A 19,958-nucleotide genomic window follows, 5' to 3' on the forward strand; every position below is an offset into this window, starting at 1 on the left:
GGCAACCTTGTTTCAGCGCCAAAAGATGACAATCAAGTATACAATCAAGTATCTGCCTTTTGATCGTCCCGTATTGGAAATGACATAAAACTTCAGCGTATTAGAAGTTAGTTTGAGTGGTATTGTGAACAACATTAGGAAGAAATCGTAAGCAATATTTTTCGGAACTTGTTTGGGCAGTAATTAGCGCATGTAATGCGGTCCTGTACAAAGTGTTGGTGGCCATGCAGAGACTGCATTTTGACGAGTTTTGACTGCTTGAACGGATGATCTCGTGTTGTTCTCAGAACGATGCCTGGATGTTCTCGTTTGAGTGCCCGGATCTTCCCGTTTGAGTGCACGGATAACAGCTGTGGGTTTTGGCTCAAGGTCACTTGAAGGTCGCCGAAAACGGGAGCTAAAAGCATTTCAAGCTTAAAAAACAAATTAGTTATTTTGTATATGTGGAGCGTCAACGTACGATGTCTTGCTGCACGAGTGGTTCCGTAGAATAAAAGTCGTATGTTCGAACACATACACTTGGCGTCCTTTATGTTGCCGCATATGAGTGATGCCGCAAAATAAAAGTCATTTATGTGAACTAAATAGACGTCTTTAAGGCCAACTTCAACAAAATCTAGGGCCGAACAAGAAAACCCTGATTCAAGCAGTTCAACCACACTGTAGTTCAAACACGCTTTGCATGGAAGCCGATGTTTTCCTAATGGCGCACAGATGTCTACGTCTTTGATAACGAAACTAAAAAACAAGAACAAGAACCCCACCATAACCGCTCGTCGGAAATGACATACAACTTGGACCGCCAAAGAAATAGGGCCCTGTCGCCGGCTTCCCTCGATTCTTCCACTTCCGCGTATTAGCGAAACCGTCCTGCACATCTAGCTGCTTGCGCACAGTGCGCACGTTGTTGCGCATCTGTAATGTCGTTCTTTTTATTACTTTACGAATTCATTGTCAACAAATGAATTGTAGAACTCCAAATATAGGCACTTCGTGCTTCTGCATGCGTTTAAAAGCATACTCGGCCATTTTGTGAGCGCACACCTGGTTTAATGCAGGTTCGTCTACTTAAAGTGGTGATTGCGCTAGGTGGGTTTCTGCGCAAACAAGGAAGTACGTGTAGATGGAGAAGTTTTGAGGAAGAGAAAAATATGTGCATGTTCACCTGAAAGACGCATCATCGAATGCGGTAGCAAATTAGTAAACAACTACATGAACTAAGGATAGTAGTTTTATCGGCCATATGGTCTTGTAAACATTCGCGTACTAACTAAATTAACAAGCATGGTGTAACGCTTGCACAGGTAAGCATGAACACATCTCGCTCGTTGAACGCCGAAACTGGATATCGAAACGCTGGAGTGAGGAGGCGCCGCAACAGCAGCGAGCGAATTGACCTTCGCGCCGTCTGTCGCTTCAACGCAAACTTAACATGGAAAGCACAGCGCATACGAAGCTACCAGCGCTAGTTGCACTTCGTGCGCGTCGCAGATCGCTTTGAAGACGAGGACCGCACGGGCGCGAACTTTTTCCAGGTCGCTTTCAGGATACGGCGGCGGCGCGGCTGCCACGGGAGTAAGATGAGCTCCCCCCTGCGACCTCATTTGATCCCGCGACGTCATGCTTAGCCGTGCAACGTCAAAGACACTGAGCAACCGAGGAGGGCAACTGCTTGCCGTCAGCAGCAATTATTAGGAGAACAGAAACTTTCGGAACTGGCTCATTCTTAGCATTGGAGTAGAATCTGCGGTTGCTATCCGGGTACCCCGGTTCGATACCACGTCACAGCTTTTTTATTCTACGTAGTTGATTTTCACTTTTGTCTTTTCTGTGCTTTTTTTTAACAGCGGAGCTGTTTATGCCGAGCACAGTATGTCTGTCGTAGACAAAACATGTGAGCCGATCCTGGCGGTTGTGCAGAAAGGGTCCAAGCGCAATGGCACATACCCCTGTGAATTATCGAAGCTGAGCCTAAGTCTAGCTAAGTATGGTTGGGACTACTTAAGCTCATAAGTCAGTCATCAATATCCACTCGATCTAATTGATAATTGTTTAAGAATCAATAAATTCCAGAAAATGCTGAGGCTGACTTGGTAGTTCTTAGCCTAGCCCAAATACGTAGCCAATACCTTGCGATAGCCAATGGATAGCCAATCAATAGCTAATGAATAATCGATCAATAATAAATAAATTCCGTAAAATGCTGGGGATGACTCGGTAGTGATTAGCCTAGCCCAAATGCGTGGCCAAACCTTGCGATAGACAATCAATAGCTAATCGATCATTAACCAATAAATTCCGGAAAATGCTGGGGATGACTTGGTAGCGCTTAGCCTAGCCCAAAAGCCAGGACTAGCTAGGTACCCATCAGCTGCGCTGTCTCTTTAGCATTGTGCCTCCAGTGCAAGCTACGCAATTTTTTTGTTATTGCTATAGCAAGTATATGGACAATCAAAGCGGATTTCTGGCGTCACCGTGAGGTTCCGTATGACGTCAACGGCGACGAAAGCGTCGCCCCGCGCCGTATGCTGAATGTGCGAGTGAAAGCGCGCGAGGGACGCGCGCTTTCACGGGCAGCGAATGCACGGCAAAGAGCAAACGCGCGTTCTGCGTTGCGTTCCCTGAAGGGCTGCGGAATTAAGCGTCTCTTTCCTCCTTTACAATCATCATATATATTGAGCAAACGCGACTTCTTTCGTCGTGCGAAAGGCCGTGAGAGGACGGGAGGGAGGGAGGGAGGAGGGAGGCGACGTTTAGCTGCGGCAGGAAAAAAAAAAAAAACGCTGTGAGGCGAGAAGGTGCTAAAGATTTCCGACGCTGCTCGACCGGTAAACTCCAAGCCGCCCCCAGAGGCACCGGCAACAGTCAGCAACGCTGCGCTCGTTCGGTGCTAACGCGGGCAAAACGCCTATGGCGTCGAGAACAGTTCTGCGCGTTGCTGGTGTTGCTGCATGTCCAAGTTTATACAGCTGGTAAAACTACTATCCTTATTCCGTTTGCTAATTTGCTATCGCAATTGATGCTTCGCCTTTCGGGTGAAACTGCCACATTTCTTTTTCTTTTTCTCTTTTTTTGCTCTGTGGCATTTGGCCTGGTGTGGGCTAAACCTGTTCGTCTCTTACACATAACCAGGAAACAGGACCGCAAGTATTGCGCCCTCACTACTGCCCGACAGCCACATTCATGGACCGATAGGTGATGTGTTTATTGGACTCTTTTAACACGAAAGTGTTTTATGCCGGGGTCCACCAAGACTTCACTGAAGTATTTCCGTCACGGAAATACGTCACACGAACATACACGAACATAATACAAAGAAAGAAACCAGAAGAAAAAGTTCCACAAACATGCAAAATTTGGAAATCGAACCCACGACCTCTCGGTCCGCGACGATAGATCGCCGAACGTTTAACCCATTGCGCCACAAACGCATTTGCAGAGAGCTACACAGACGCGCCTTATATATCTAACACTCCTCCGTGTACCCGCGCTCTTGCTCGGGGCGGTGCCGCCGCCTACGAGCAGAAAAGAGAAGTACTGCATTATGACACTAACGCGCACCGACAGTGAACGCTTCGGTGGTCTCAGCACTACGACGCCTCGATGCCAGCATTCGAAGGGACGCTGGCATCAAGGAGCACTACCAACTACTAGGTGGCGTTCACCGTACTCAGCACAGCGGAGCGTGGCCTCCGCAATTAGCTCTGAAAATGTTTCTGAAGTTGATCGCGGAGGCTGCAATTACGACGCGCTGTACCCGCTGATTTGACTCGGTGACGATTCAGTTACGTGCTTTGTCTTGCGCGTTGTATTAGTGTGTCAGTTACGTGCTTCGTCTTTCGCGTTGTGCTAGCGTGTGCAGCGTAGTGCAGCTTCCATATGCACGACGGTTGCTCATGGTCATCGACGTTGGTAGTCGTGATGGAGGAGACGTGCCACCAGGCGTCAGCGTGGGTGCATCAACGCCTAAGGGCGCTTTAGCCACAAAACACCAATAGGCATTATATATCAATGTGCAATAAACATTACACTACTTCTGTGAAGACACGTTTCACTTTCGTGTTCTATACCGATTCCTATATAAGAGGGATCAACCACATTATTTTTTGCACGTGCTCTCTAACACGTCTACAAACAGCGCTATAAGCTTACTCTAAAAACAGTGCAATAAACACAAACACGTGACCCGTTGTTCTCGTAGATGCTACTTTTGAGTGGTAATGAGGACGCACTGCTTGCTGTCATCGTGCCATTGCCAGATGTAGGTGGCGCAAATGGTCTCCACCGTGTCAAGCCGGTTTGCACCGTATGCGTTTTCCGTACTTATTCCAACCACACTGAAGGTACTGTGAAGCTTCGCAGAATGCGGCTTTGCCGAAGAGGTTTCTCCAAATGAATTCGCCGTGTCTTTTAAAAGAACAACTAGATACGGCGGACATACCGAAAAGAATACGCAACGCTCGAGGGCCATTTCTTTTCTAACCACGAAGAGACAGCGCTTGAGCGTACAACGTGCAGTATCTCAAGGTTTGTTGTCAAGTGCTGATACATTGATTTCTAGGATATTGGCCAAGGTAAGTACAGGTAGATAAGAGCACCGCTTTCGAGCATTTGTCGAAGCCTACTGTATGCCAGACCTTTACAATAGATGGGTACTCTGTAGCGTTTTAGTCAACGTCTGGACACGAGGTATATACTAGGTTGGCGATCAACAAATGTCATCATTTAGAAATCGCGGCAATTCCCTAATGCTTACTGCGTTTTCTAGTGGTTTACGCTCTCCTGTATTAGTATTCAATTTGCTACAGAGCAACCGAGCGTAACTCTAAGGCAATTAAATTGATCTTCCGCGATTGCTAACGTTATATGCACCATAGGAAGGCATAGACAAGGTTGCGTCCATGTTCGACTGCTTACTTGCTCTCTGCGTTTTCTTATTTACAGTGAACGCAATTTGCAACTTGAAGTATTGAGTATTTGGTCAACGCTTCTCATTTCATTTTCATTTATTTATAATTTCTTTCATTCACTTCACAAGTATACAAGTAATTTCCCCTATGTTGTCATTGGTGTCGTTGGTTGTTGGATTCTTATGCTATGAATAATAAATATCAGGCCGCTCGTTTCCCTTTTTTCCGCGTTCATTACATAACGGGGGTCTCGAATGTGACAAAATTGATGCCGTCAGATAGCATGTGTGGGTGAATTGACCAGTTGCCTTCACCCAATAGGATCACGTACTCGTGACGACTGCGGCAGAAATGATGTTCCACATCCGCCGCCATGGTTTGGGAATGGTGGCGCTGGCTAACACTCCCAGGGTTAGTTCTAGTAGTAAAAAGTCACAGGCCAGCGCAAGAGAGGGCGTCACCACCCCACAAGCGCTCGATTGCTCCTCACATGTGCAAGAATAGCACAAGAATAACATAAGGGAAACACCGGTGCATCACTGCTTCCCACTAACCCAGATTTCACGTTAGTGGAGCTGCGTTAGCGCTGGATTTGAACTAGACAAGCGCAGAATTTGAATCCAGCGCTTAATGTAGCCTCAATCTTGCTCAAATCCTGCGCTTGTGAAGTTCAAGCTAACGGTGAGTTAAAATAAGGGAAACACTGGCGCATCACTGCTTCGCACTTCCCCAGGTTTCACGTTAGTGGAGCTGCATTAGCGCTGGATTTGAACTACACAAGCGCAGAATTTGAGCAAGATTAGAGGTAGATTATTCGCGGGATTTGAGCATGGTTTGATTTACACAAGCGCAGGATTGTTTTAGAATTTAGCTTCACAGTAGCATGACAACAGAAATAGCATAGCGTTTACACTAATTTTAAAAAGTCGCAGTAATCAGATATACATACAGAGTTCATTCACGCGTCTGTTACCATGTTGTCAACAAAAAGGGCATCAAATATTTTTTTTAATCTGGTGATCCGTCCTTAGTCTCAGACTAGAGCACATCATATCATAAAACGTCATAAAATTTCCAACAGACCGCAATTTCTTCTCTAGCAATCAGCGTGGTTTCCTTCGTAGTCGTTCCTGTGAGACTGAACTATTCGCATTGCTAACTGACCTTGACGAAGCCGTTCATGGTGGACTAAAATATTTCAGCCAGTTCCACGCTTGTGAAATCTGATGAAACAGCGGAGCTCTGGAAGTATGCGTGTATACCGTAAAGTTGTAATAACAAATAAGAAAAAAAAGAACAAAAGAAAAGTGGGTGTATAGCGTAGTGGGTATGACGCTCGCCTACGACCGTGATTATCCGGGTTGAAAATCCACCTCTCTCCCTTTCTCTCTCTCTCTATCTGTATTTCTTTCTTTCTCTGTCTTTCTTTTTATGTTTTTTTTCCTTGTGTTGTTACTTAAAACGCACTGAAAGCCGTGAAGGGGGCGTGGCTGTATTTGGTATCCAAGTCACCCGGTAGTACATTGTCGATCACGTTAAATACGAGCCGTACCACTTTATCGCAGCCTTTTTTTTATTTGGTAATCAGTGCGGCTGCACATTGCATAAGGGTTTCCTTCATTTTTCGGAACCGGACGTTCTTCTGGTTGACCGCCCTGCCTTTCCTCTCCTTGTTCTCTCTCTTCGGAGCTGGTGTCCTCACGTTGCGGCTGTTTCTTTTTTCTTTTTTGCTTCGTAAGGGTGGCATCCCGCTTCAATATGGCTTCGCTTCCACTTTCCTGCCTTGTCGGAATTGAAGATTCGCTGCGGTGCGATTTCAAGCTTCCAGATTCGTACGCCGACAGAAGGTAGCCTTGCCTCTGCTCTGGCACACCAGTTTGCATGCCGTTGCCGCTCTCTAGGGAGTCTTTGTATGCCCGCCTACCCAGAGCGCTTGAACGTGCAAGCGTTGAAGGCCCCGTGCCGATGACGATGATGATGATGATTTATTGTATCCCATTGGAAACGAGGTGGTGACAAATAGACACCTAGTCTGCTTGAGCTAATCGCGTATGTTAAACATGCTTGTCGATTTAGCATTTTGCCTACCTCTCCTCAATATTTTAAATCTTCCTTAAAACCCCTATATCTACATTGTATAGTTTGTTTATTTACTTAGGTACCTCAATGGCTCCAACTGGAGTATCATGTAGGGGGGAGGGGTTTACAAATTTGGATGCGAACTGAAGCAGTTTGAACATTGTAATTGAACATTGGTCTACAGTTGTAAATAAATCAAGAAACTAAAAAAATGTAAGGAAAAGAAAACACTTGAAAACAAACTGCTGTATATATTTTTTCTTTGAAGATAACGGGATCAGAGATGTGCACTATGTTGTCCGGAAGGCCATTCCAATGGATGATTGCGCGTGGCAATGCTGATGACTTGAATGCGGTGGTTTTTCCTAAAAGTGATCATCATCATTTATTGTCCTTTAAAGACCCCTTTCAGGGTATTTCATAAGGGGGGAGGGTGAAAGGCATCAATAAACACTACAGTCATTATTATACAATGGTTCAGTCGTATACAATGGTATAAATGACTAGTTACCTAAACAATCGCAGACAAACAAAACTGGTAGCACGATCGGCAGTAAAAGAGGCAGCACAACCGGCAGTATAACAGAGCAGTACAAAAGGGAGATGTTAGGGTAACAGCACAGTGGTGGTAAGGTAAGGGTTTAAGAAACATGGCAATATGTGCCTAATTTATCTGAATCACGTTCATGTACTATATCATCGGGTAACGCGTTCGATAGTTCAATAGCGGTAGGTAAGAAAGATTTGTTGAATGCATTAGAGGTCCCGTGCAAGCGTTGTAGACTCAGGTTGTTGAACAGACATTGAAAGTGTGGTTGGGTGTAAGTAGAAATGTGTGCCTAAGGTGTGGGAAGTTATAATACGGTTTGTGGAAAAGGCAAAGTTGTGAAATCTTCCTACGATGTATTAGACTAGGAATGGTGAGGGATGATTTAATGCCACTTATACTCACATGCCAGTCATAGTTTGAAGCAATAAACCGTGCCGCGTGATTCTGCACTGCTTCAAGCGAGTTAATAAGGTAAGACTGGTGGGGATTCCAAATTGCGGAGGCTTACTCAAGTTTTGTCCGAATAAACGTTTCGTAGGCGAGCTTGCGTACGGGAACAGCAGATAGAAAAATCGATCTTTTAAGGAGGCTAAGTGATATGTAACAGTCCTTTATAAGATTCGTTATGCGTGCAGACCACGTAAGTTGATTAGTGATTGTAACGCCAAGGTAACGGTAAAGTCAACTTGAGTGAGGGCTGTAGAATTAATAGAAAACTGGTGGTTAATGATTTGCTGCTTGCGAGTTACACACATGTACTGGCATTTAGAAACATTGAGGGACATAAGCCAAAGCGAGCACCAATTTACTATTTTCTTTAAATCTTCCTGGAGTATCAGTTGGTCATTATGAGAGGGTATGCGCCTATACAGGACACAGTCATCAGCGAATAACCGGATTGACGAAAGAATGCTGTTAGGGAGGTCATTTACAAAAATTACAAACAGAAGTGGACCAAGCACGGAGCCTTGTGGAACACCTGACAAAACTGGACTACTTGACGACTTAAAGTTATAAATGGCAGTGAACTGTGAGCGGTTTGTAAGAAAGCATTCAATCCAGGACAATACAAGGGGGTCAAGATTAAGGCAAGCAAGTTTCGCTGTTAGACGACGATGGGCGACACGATCGAATGGTTTTGCAAAGTCAAGATAGATAACATCAGTTTGGAAACGGGAGTAAAGGTGAAGGCGAAGGTCTGTGGTGAATTCGAACAGTTGTGCTTCACATGAGCGACCTCGCCTGAATCCATGCTGATTGGGAAAGAAAAATGAATACTTGTCTAGATGCGATGAAATGTTCGAATACAATATATGCTCTAGAAGTTTTCAAGGTATGTGATAGGGCGATAGTTGCATGGGTTGGAACGGCTACCGGTTTAAAATTGAGGTGAATATGCAATCGGTACGATGTGCGATTCGGCTGTGTAAGAGGTAGGGTAAATGGAAGATGGCTATAACGAAATTTATGGAAGAGGCGAATAAGTGCGATTGTTCTCCGACATTCATAGCGCGGAAGGGAAAACGATGTCTGTACGTTAGTTATGGTGGAATTCCGCCTGTAGTCTACTGACAAATAAAAACGAGTGGCACAATTTTGTACACGTTCAAGGGAATGAATGAAGTATTCTTGATGAGGTGACCAAATAGAAGATGCGTATTGAAGTTGAGGGCGAACAAATGTTTGATAGGCCAGCTGCCGGCCGAGTCGAAGTGGGCATGCCTCTTAGCCTGAGCTTGGAATAGCATTACCAGCAATTTTTTTCTATGTGGGTTGTCTACGAGAGATTCGGTAAAAATTTACGCCGAGATGCTTATATGATGACGCGGGGGGGACTGAACTGCTATTAAGTGAATAAGCATATAAAGAATTAGATCATTTGCGTCTAAATATCATTATTCGATCGGTATTTATCAATGTTAAGGGACATTTGCCTTGATGAGCACCAGGTAGTAATGTGGTCAAGATCTTGCTGGAGAGCTATATGGTCGTTAACAGAAGGGATATTGCGATAAATAATGCAACCGTCGGCGAACAATCTGACTGTCTAGGTGATTACTGGTAAGTCATTTATCTAGATTAGAAATAATAATGGGCCGATTACACTGCCTTGGGGTACGCCAGATAATACATGATTAAGAAAAGATGAATAATTCCCAACTGAAGTGAACTGTTTACGAAAGGATAAGGAACTGCTTATCTTTATTCTTCGTATCCGATTCCTAAGAAGACATTTTTGAGTAATCGAGGCGCAAGGAACATAGTTAGACGACAATGTGGAACACGATCAAAAGCTTTAGCAAAGTTGTAGAATAAAAAATCGATCTGAATATTTTCGTCCAATCCCAGAAGAAGTTCGTTAGTAAACTCAAGTAGTTGTGTCTCACATGATAGCCCCTTCCTAAACCCACGCTGTTTTGAGAAAAAGAAACAGCTGCTTTCTAAATGTAGTGCTATGTGAGATGCAATGCGAGAAGTTTGCAAGATACGCATCTCAGTGATAATGGGCGAGAGTTAGCAACGTTGGTTCGGTCACCAGATTCAAAAATGGCAATGACTTTTCCAATTTTCCACTCGTATGGTATCTCACCTGTAGAAAGAGATTGTTGTAACATATGACTGAGTATGACTCAGGAATGAACCACGGTATGTTTTAGAATTTTTTATAGTTAATGCTATCGACACCGCATGACGTAGTTATTTTTAAATAATTAATCAATGATACAATGCATTTAACATTAACGTCTATGAGGCTCATGTAGGCAAAGTGGTAATCATGTGCTGATGGAATATTGGAATAGTCTTCCTTCGTGAACCTATTTGTGAAAAAAGTTGTTAAAAGCCTGAGGGCATTCAACTTGGACAGTAGGGTCACCAGCCTCAACCAGCGAACAATATGCAGAAGTTTCGGCTTGTGAAATCGTTTTCCAAAATGCTTTGGGACTAGGTTTAAAGAGGGACTGAAGATCTTGTGACATGAACTTGTGCCTTGCTTTTTGCAGGGCCGCGCAATATTCTTTGTCAGCGTTTCTGTATTTTTTCCAAGATGCGGGTGTTCCAAGCCGTTTAGCTGTTTGGAAAAGTGATTTTTTTGTTCATTAAAATAGGGAAATTGCTGTGTTACCACGGTTTAGATGATTTAGCACGAAAACATATGCGAGGTATGTATTTGTTCATCAGCTGAGTTTACTCCTCTTTAACCTGATGCCAGTTTTAATAAACAGATCGCTGTGAAAAGGATTGCAGTAAAGAATCGCAGAAGTTCCGCAAACAAAGGCTAATTGCATCGTAGTTTGTCCTGTTATAATGGACGATGTGTTTGGGCGTCACGCTGCGCGGGCGAGAGGACACTTTTATGGTTAAATGTAGTAGTTTATTATCACTGAAACCGTCTGTGAGTGTGATCGGGCTTACATTGCTAGGTGCCGGCGTGAGAACAAGATCCAATATGTTAAGACCAGACGTAGGTTCGTGAATTAATTGAGTTGAGGAAAAGTCTAAGGTCCTTTCAACAAATTTAACCGTGTAACGCGCCGGTGAGCTAAATGTTGTTCTAGGGCTTTTTTTTTTCTCGCATAATTTGCCTGACGACATGCTTGCCTGCGTTCCAGCACGTCCTCTTTTCAAAATGTATTTACAAAACAGTACTTTGCTTAAAACAATGAGTTTACAAAGTCACGAAGCCGTTTGAAGCCAGAAAAAAAAGTTTAAGCAATTCCACGTAACGACCATCATTCCCAGGCTGGCTCCCGTAGACACTGTCGCCGGTGTTCCCTGTAGTGAATATTTGATGAAACTATACTATTGGCTTTGGGTGGAGGCGTGTCGGCACCTGGTGGCTTTCTGATTAAAATCGTGCCGGAGCTTCGTGCGCTCACAAGTAGGCAGCGGTCAACGAACAAAAATTTGTGTATTCGCAAGAAATTCTCATATGCAAGCCTAGAGGACGCTACGGGTTTTTTCTTTATTTCTTTTTTTTTTCGTTACCAAACGGAATGACGACCGGGAAAGAGCGGAAAATGAGCCCGGGCCCCTTGCCAACGAAGACTACGCATTATTAGGATTCGTTTTGTTCGCGTTCTCTAATAGTGCGAAAATTACTTTTCAGTAATGTAACTTTGATAATGTCAAACCTGGGACAATTTGACGTAATAAGTTTAGAAAGGGAAGGCCAGGGAGTGATTGCACACCAGTATTATGGATCTTAAACACTCCCAATTCCAAAAGGTAAACGACAGTCGACGAATCACAGGCTAGTTCACCTTCAATTAGATACTTGAACTTGGACTGCATGCTTTCTGCAACCAAAGTTGCCTGCATGTGTTTTCATACCTTCAGTGTGTTTTTCCCCCAAGGACGACATCCGATGCGAGGGATTCTTTGTGTTTTCATGCGAAGAACCTTCTTTGCCTAATTCAGCCGTTTTGAGCCGGCCTGCTTATCTATCTATCTATCTATCTATCTATCTATCTATCCAAGTGGTCTAATAGCTTGAATCGCTAACTATGGGCTCACGGTTGTGATATCATCGTGGTCGTTGCATCGTCTTCATTTTAGATGATTCGTCATACCTTCCTCGTGACGCCATCATCATCATGCATTCCTCGACACACCACCGTCGTGATGCCATCGTGGTCGTACAATCGTCTTCATTCCAGCTTCGCCATGGCCTCATCGTCTCCCCTTCGAGCCCGACGCGGTCGGCCAAGTTGTCGAATAGCTTGGGCTTAGTATGGGCTCGCTGTCGTGATTCATTTGTGGTCGTTGCATGGCCTTTATTTCAGCTTTGTCATCTGACTCTCCTCATGGCGTCATCGCCATGCCCTCGTGGTTTTGCTCTTGTCGTCACGCCATTAGTCGTCACCCGACGCTCGTCATGCCTTCGGCGTCACGCTATATTAGTCAGGCAGGTTTCATAATAGATTGACCATTACGCCATCGTCATCTTACAGTGGTCGTCATCCCACTGTCGGCATGAAGTCATCAAGCCATCGTCGAAATTAAGGTTTCGTCATCCATTCGTTGGCATACCAACGCCGTGACGGCGTCGCGGTCGTCACATCGTCATCCCTGTAACTTCGATATCCGATTCTCGTCATTCCGTCGTCGTGAGCCATCGTCGCCATACAATCGTCGGCATCTCATTGCCCCCGGATCGTTGCCGTCATGCTGGTGTCATTACACCGTTGAATATTTTATTAATCAACATCTCAGTGTCGATGGGCCGTCATTGTTATACCGCGTCTGTCTTTCCATCGACTTCATTCTTTCGTGGTTCCTTTATTATCACTGTGTCGGCGTCATGCAGTCGCCGTCATGCCGACCTGCTCGTGGGAGACATTGGCAAGTGAATGCCATAGAAAAGTGGGACGATATCCGAGTATGTGGCATATAGCCGAAGCAACTAAACTCTCACGATTACCGCTACACGGGTTAAAAGGAAGGTTTAGCTCGGGGCCAACACCGATGCGGCCTCTTCAAATGCATGTAAAATGCAGAAACGCTTTTCTAGGATAACCCCTGGACCGATTTTAATGAAATTTGTGAAATTTGAGAGATAAAGTTAAATTCTAGTGACTGTTTGAATCATAATTTCGATTTTGGGCTTGAGTTCTTTAAAAATAATTTTCAAATATTCAAAGGTCCGAAAAAAATAGAAGCACGAAGTTTACAAATAATATGTCTGCATGAAGAACGAATATCGTGGTTCTGTAAACGGCATCCATTATATTATACAAAGCGGACAAATTCAATTTGTCAATTTATATCTTATGTGAATTCGTTACGATGTGTACAGGGGTTCTTCAAAAGCTGTATTTCTACGTTACAATTTTTTTAGATTCATGTGTAAAATATAAATTTTGTCCGCATGAGATGTACTATTACATGCAATGCACATAATTGTGATGGCATCTTTAATTGTTGAGCTACAGAGTTGTAAACTTGATAGTTTTGTTTTCTGAAAGGTTTCATTTTTTATCAATATTTACTGAAAAATTGCGACCTAAATAAAAATTAGAAGCCAACAGTTACCAGATATTAAGCTTTCCTTTTAAAAGAACCAAACCTCGTCAAATTTGGTACAGTGGTTGCGGAGAAAAATGAGTTCTCCTTTTACATGTATTTAGCTAGGAGCACCCGAGTTAATGCTCCCTCTTAAATAAATGACTTCAGGAATACGGCAGGTCGTTATATTGCTCGAATGGTATACGCATTACCCTGGACAGTCATTGTGAGATGAGTTCTGGTGTGATTTCTTGAGCCTGTGATGCCATCTATGACGCTTTTTGTCGTCCTATGCACCATGTGTGGTATGTATATATATATATATATATATATATACATATAATGTTTAAAATACCGAGTGTAATGTTAGCTTTGGACACAAGATTGACGGCGAATCGGCAAGACAAACGGCGATGTAAAACTTCAGTAGCCCGAAAGAAAACTTCAACGGAGACCGCTTCCCAACAGTAGCCACTTTTGTAGCACCGAAACTGTAGAATTGGGACTCAGGAGATATGTATGGGAATAATTGGCAGTGTGGCTGCACGTAATTATTTTTCAATCGTAAACCTTCTAACGTTATGTTCAGCTACCGCTATGTTTGATATAGCGACGAATCGACAAATTGCTGTTCCTATGAAGGGAGAAACCGAGCGCCCAGCAGGAGGCCACGCAAACTCCTGGGCAAGCAGGCAAAGAGAGTGTCGCTTAACACAAAAAGCCTATCGTGGCTCATATGTTAGACAAGAGCGACACCATGGTGAGATGTACGCGGTATCATGGTGTTCACTTTCCCCAGCTCTGCAATCGCATGTTTCGCATGATTTCTTGCAGAACCCGCTTATGAACCCAGAGGCAAGGAAGAATTCCCTTGTTTCGTTCGCAATGCGGTGACGCTTCGCCGACTTCATCTCCTTTAGTAGAACAATGCATGGTTCGGTTGTCTCGAGACCATTCTGTCTGCTTCAGCCTTGCGATGACTCAGCAGCGTTGGCAGCTTGTTCGCACATAGTCAGTATGCCTATCGTTCGCGTATATGCTGTTCTAATGCATGGCGGAAGTCTTCAGGCCTTCATCCTTGTTCACTGTCATTCTCTCTCTAACACTCTTCCTGTTTGTACTGGTTTCAGTGCAATGCTAACTGATTGGCAGTTACTAGGCTGTAGGTGTAATGAACATGGTGTCCGACATCTTCCAAGAGGAAACGTGCTCGTAGGAAACATTGTTTTGTGTTTGCCTGGATTGAGCTGCCGGATCCAGTGTGAGGCTTTCGCCTCCAGGACGCTCCCTGCTGCCCTCGAAGTTATCTTAGAAGCTGTGATCCGCATCGTCAACTATATCACAGCATGTGCACTCAACTCTCCACTTTTTCGTCAATTGCGCCAAGGAATTGATTCAGTCCACCAAGACCTCCTGTTTTAAAGATATATTTGTTGTTTGTCAAAGGGCAATGTTCTAGCGCGTGCATTTGAGGACTTTAACGAAAATAAGTACTTTTGGCAGCTCAAGGGAACAATACGCAGCAGTAGTTAAAGGTCATTGGAGAGCCATTTAATTTTGTTCAGTCTTGCCTATTTGGCAGACGTGTTCGAAGATTCGAATTGACTGAACCGGTAACTACAGGGTCCAGATACCCTCGTCATATTGCACACGTACGACATCAAGGCTTTCCTGGACAAGCTAATTCTTTGGGAGAGGAAAGTGGGGATGGGGAATTGTAGCGTTTTCCAACCTATAAATTAGGTCTTCGGTTAAAAACCACTTGCAGAGGATCTGCAACGAGACATGAAAGAACAGTTGTCAAGCCCAAAAAAGTTTAGACCCTGCCTTCAGACACTAACTCTTCAACAACACCGAAGAGAAAGAGGTGTTCCAGAATAGCCACAGTTGAGCGGCTCTAATTGCTGGGCCAAAATGCTTTCCGCTTCACCCAAGACCAACAAATTCACCCGGAAAGTTCTCCTTCCTTTCTCACCAACCTAGCTCTGTGTAAGTGGTTTCTCGACTGTCCTAGTGATCAAATCAAGGGCAAGAAACAGGATGGATGCTGACACAGACATGCGATGTGCCATGAGCCACACATACTCACATATTGATTTTCTTGTATCAAGAAAGAAAATACATCCCTCTGAATAAAACACTTCATTAAGCCAATCTATGCAAAACATTACCAAGCGTGTTTGGAAGCTATTTCTGTGTAATGTGTTTTCAATAAATGAGAATGTACATGTGTCGGCGTCATTGAAACACGGTAATTTTCAGACGGCTTATAAAATTAGGGGTCATGGTAGATTCGGTACTAATAAACGCGGTTACGTACTGGAAACTTTGAGACACAATGTTGTAGAAGGAGGCGAATCGGATAAGTAGGAAGTAATCCAAGAAGCGCTCATCCCGTCTTCTTCTTGAAGACTGTTATTGAGGTAAAAGGGAAGGGGTTTAGGAGCTAGATACCGGGATGGCGTAGTGGTAAGGTAGTGGGCTTGCGATCTTTAGGCCTTCTTCTTGAGTCGTCTTCATCAATTTGCACGCTGCTTACATTAAACAAGGTATCCGACGGAGCCTGGTGAATTCCTTAAAAAAAGGAAATGTGTCATGACATTCTTTACGCAGACTGTATGTGAAGATATAGTGAGAGAAATAAAGAAACGCAGGGATGTTAACAAAAGCCAATTGCGGCTTAATAGCGATTTACCTAATACTGGATTACATATAGATATTGTACTTCTGGTGATAGAAGAGACAGGGTGGTTCTAAAAAAACAGAGCGGAAAAGGCAATCTGTTGATCACAGTTAGTACATATATGTGTTACGTTAATATTTCTCTGTGTCAACGCTCACAGCACCTGCAGTAACACGTGTGCCACAAAAAATAAACAGAATCAAACAGTTCGCAGAACTATACATGATACCGCGAACGCTACCGTAAAACGTTTATTGGATGATGTACACCAAAGTTCAACGCCATTGCACCAAGGAGTCTGAAGTGCATGTCTAATATTACGATACGACTGTAATTCTGTCCTTTGGGACCATGATATAGGAGGTTAGCCATTCACAGTCGTTGGAGGGGTGGGCGGCATTACTCATTAATGCAAAACTTTAAAAGCGTACATGTTTATTGCATAAATGGGGCAAGCAGCGAATGCTGTTTTATCAACATCTACTGAAATGGGTACGTTCACATACACCATTTCTAGCGGCACATGCATTTTAATGTACTTGATTATTTGTGCTTGGGTTTGGTCCCCACTAGTGTCATGCTCAACGTTAATACGATGTGAAATGCATCTTTTCTTTTGTTCTGTGACAATAGAAGATATATTAACACGAAAGTGTTTTATGCCGGGGTCCACCAAGACTTCACTGACGTATTTCCGTCACGGATATGACGTTCTTACAATGTACACGAACATAATACAAAGAAAGAAACCAGAAGAAAAAGTTCCACAAACATGCAAAATTTGGAAATCGAACCCACGACCTCTCGGTCCGCGACGATAGATCGCCGAGCGTTTAACCCATTGCGCCACAAACGCATTTGCAGAGAGCTACACAGACGCGCCTTATATATCTAACACTCCTCCGTGTACCCGCGCTCTTGCTCGGGGCGGTGCCGCCGCCTACGAGCAGAAAAGAGAAGTACTGCATTATGACACTAACGCGCACCGACAGTGAACGCTTCGGTGGTCTCAGCACTACGACGCCTCGATGCCAGCATTCGAAGGGACGCTGGCATCAAGAAGCACTACCAACGCCACCTAGGTGGCGTTCACCGTACTCAGCACAGCGGAGCGTGGCCTCCGCAATTAGCTCTGAAAATGTTTCTGAAGTTGATCGCGGAGGCTGCAATTACGACGCGCTGTACGCGCTGATTTGACTCGGTGACGATTCAGTTACGTGCTTTGTCTTGCGCGTTGTATTAGTGTGTCAGTTACGTGCTTCGTCTTTCGCGTTGTGCTAGCGTGTGCAGCGTAGTGCAGCTTCCATATGCACGACGGTTGCTCATGGTCATCGACGTTGGTAGTCGTGATGGAGGAGACGTGCCACCAGGCGTCAGCGTGGGTGCATCAACGCCTAAGGGCGCTTTAGCCTCAAAACACCAATAGACATTATATATCAATGTGCAATAAACATTACACTACTTCTGTGAAGACACGTTTCACTTTCGTGTTCTATACCGATTCCTATATAAGAGGGATCAACCACATTTTTTTCTTTATATCCTAACGCACGTTATCTGGGAATAAAACACAAGTAAAGTGTTGGAACTTCAGCCATTATTTTTACATAGGTTATAGCGCCAAAGTCTGGCATTGGGTCGCCGTTATTTATTAAAATTAATCAAATATACCTGTCATAACAATGTCTGTAATACAGTTATGTTCTTTTTATTGCAGATGGAAAAGTCTTCCAGCAGCAAACGCGTCGGCACGACACCTCGTAGGCCATTCCACAGGATCGTCGATGGCGTGCCGCGATGTGCGTGGCTGGATCCGGACATCTACCGCGAGAGTTTGAAATTCAGACCCGAAAAAGGCGATTTAATACAGAGCACGTACCCCAAGAGTGGAACGTACTGGGTGCAATACATAACGCAATTGATCCTCAAGGGTGGCGAGCCTGTCACGACGTACAATGAGTTCACTAGCCACACTCACGCCTTAGAGTATATGAGACACGGCGACTGGAAGCCCGAACTGCCCGTAAGATTATTCTTCACGCACCTGCCCATTTGCAAGGAGACAATGAACAGAGAGGTGAAGTACGTCTACGTGGCCCGAAATCCTTGGGACGTATGTGTTTCGTTCTACAACATGATGACAGACGTTAGCATCTGGAATTTTCAAGACGGCACTTTCGAAGAGTTCGTCGACGCATTTCTAGAGACTGACCTTGGCTACGGAAGTTACTTTGATCACGTCGCTGCGGGTTACTGCCTGAAGGACGAGCCAAATGTGTTCTTCGTGACCTACGAAGACATAAAAAGGGACACTCGCGGAGCCGTTCTGCGGTTGTCACGGTTCTTGGGTGAGCGGTACTTCGAGACCCTGCGAAACAACGAGGAGCTCCTACAGAAGGTCGTAGAGTTGACTAAGCCTGAGCACTCGCGAGACGTGTTGGTTATAGATTTTAAAGACAACACTTCAGCCGATTGGAAAAACATATTTCAGCGGAACGAGCTGTCCTGTAGTCGAGGCCACCAGGGTGATAAAACTAAGTATCCAATGGTGAGAACAGCGAAAATTGGCGGCTGGAAAGAATACTTCACGCCGGATCTACTAGCTCATGTGGAGAAGAAGATACAAGAACAAGGGGATAAAGCTGTTTTCATGGAGTTGTGGAAAGACATTCGGTTGGAGGCAGTTGCGATGTCTAGTATCGTCACGTGAGATGAACAGAATGGCTTGGAGAACAATTTCAGTTTCCTTTGAAGCAAGCATAGTTGATCACGCTAGCTGCTTGAGGTGCAAATAAATACACTTTTAACAGCGGAGTTGTTCAAGGTCGAGATTGATCCCTACGGAGCGATGGTTTTCGTAGTATCGAGCTAAGTGGAGAGAGTGTGAAATGAGGAGCGGAGGTGCAGAGAGAGAAAGAAAGAGCGACAGACAGAGAGGGAGAGAAAAAAATTAATCTCCCGCTAAAGGGAACCATGTGTGGATGTGAAGCAGCGGGGAGATGGTTAGCTTGAGCGGGAGATGGTTTCGCGGCAGCGGCCCGAGCGCTCATCGCGGCGCTGCACAGGAGAGAGAATGAGGCGCGCGCGCTCCGTCATTTTCATACCGCGGAACTACCGTGGCGCCCCAAGCGGAGTATACAGCTGTCGCACCACCTGTCGTGCGCGCCGCTCCGCATTCCTAGAGGAGAGAAATGGGGGAGCGTAGGAGAGGGGGGAGGGGACGCGCATGCGCTGTGGGGGTGTGGCACGCAGGCGCCGCTCTGTTGAGGATTCCTAGAGGAGAGAAAGGGGGGAGCGTAGGAGAGGAGAGAGATGTGGAGGGGAGGCGCATGCGCTGTGGGGGTGTTGGACGCGGGACGGACGGACAGAGCCGCCGGCAAGAAATTCTTCGCATTCAATAGATAAATAAATAAAACAAAATAAAGTTTCCTGGCGAGACGGGATTCCGAACCCATGATCTGGGAACCCACGGTCTGAAGGCGAGCGTCATAACCACTAGGCTGTACAACTTTTTTTCCTTTATAGCCGACTTCAACGTTCAAAATCAAGGCTTACTTTTTTAGCCTAGTTTTATCTTTTGTAAACTAGGGTATAGACACACGCTTGCATACTATGCATTTATGGGAACCATATGATTGCGTTGTACCGATGATTGTAACACAACTTGCTATGGGCCAGAGAAAGAGAAAATGAGAGAGAGAATAGAGAGAGAACTAGAGAGAAAAATATA

The 19,958-nt window shown here is 44.7% G+C and overlaps 1 protein-coding gene across 2 annotated transcripts in view; it reads left to right on the plus strand.

The window, feature by feature from the left end:
- The window catches only part of LOC119445635 (sulfotransferase 1C2A), a 346,853-nt gene extending 327,792 nt beyond the window's left edge, over window positions 1-19,061 (plus strand). For both annotated transcript variants that reach the window (XM_049663475.1, XM_037709902.2), the window contains exon 2: window positions 17,946-19,061. In XM_049663475.1, the coding sequence (XP_049519432.1) occupies window positions 17,946-18,938 (993 nt within the window). In that variant the 3' untranslated portion in view covers window positions 18,939-19,061. The remainder of the gene's footprint in view (window positions 1-17,945) is intronic.
- Window positions 19,062-19,958: the final 897 nt, after the last annotated feature.

This window comes from Dermacentor silvarum, chromosome 3 (genome assembly GCF_013339745.2).
Source record: "Dermacentor silvarum isolate Dsil-2018 chromosome 3, BIME_Dsil_1.4, whole genome shotgun sequence".
Classification (NCBI taxonomy): domain Eukaryota; kingdom Metazoa; phylum Arthropoda; class Arachnida; order Ixodida; family Ixodidae; genus Dermacentor; species Dermacentor silvarum.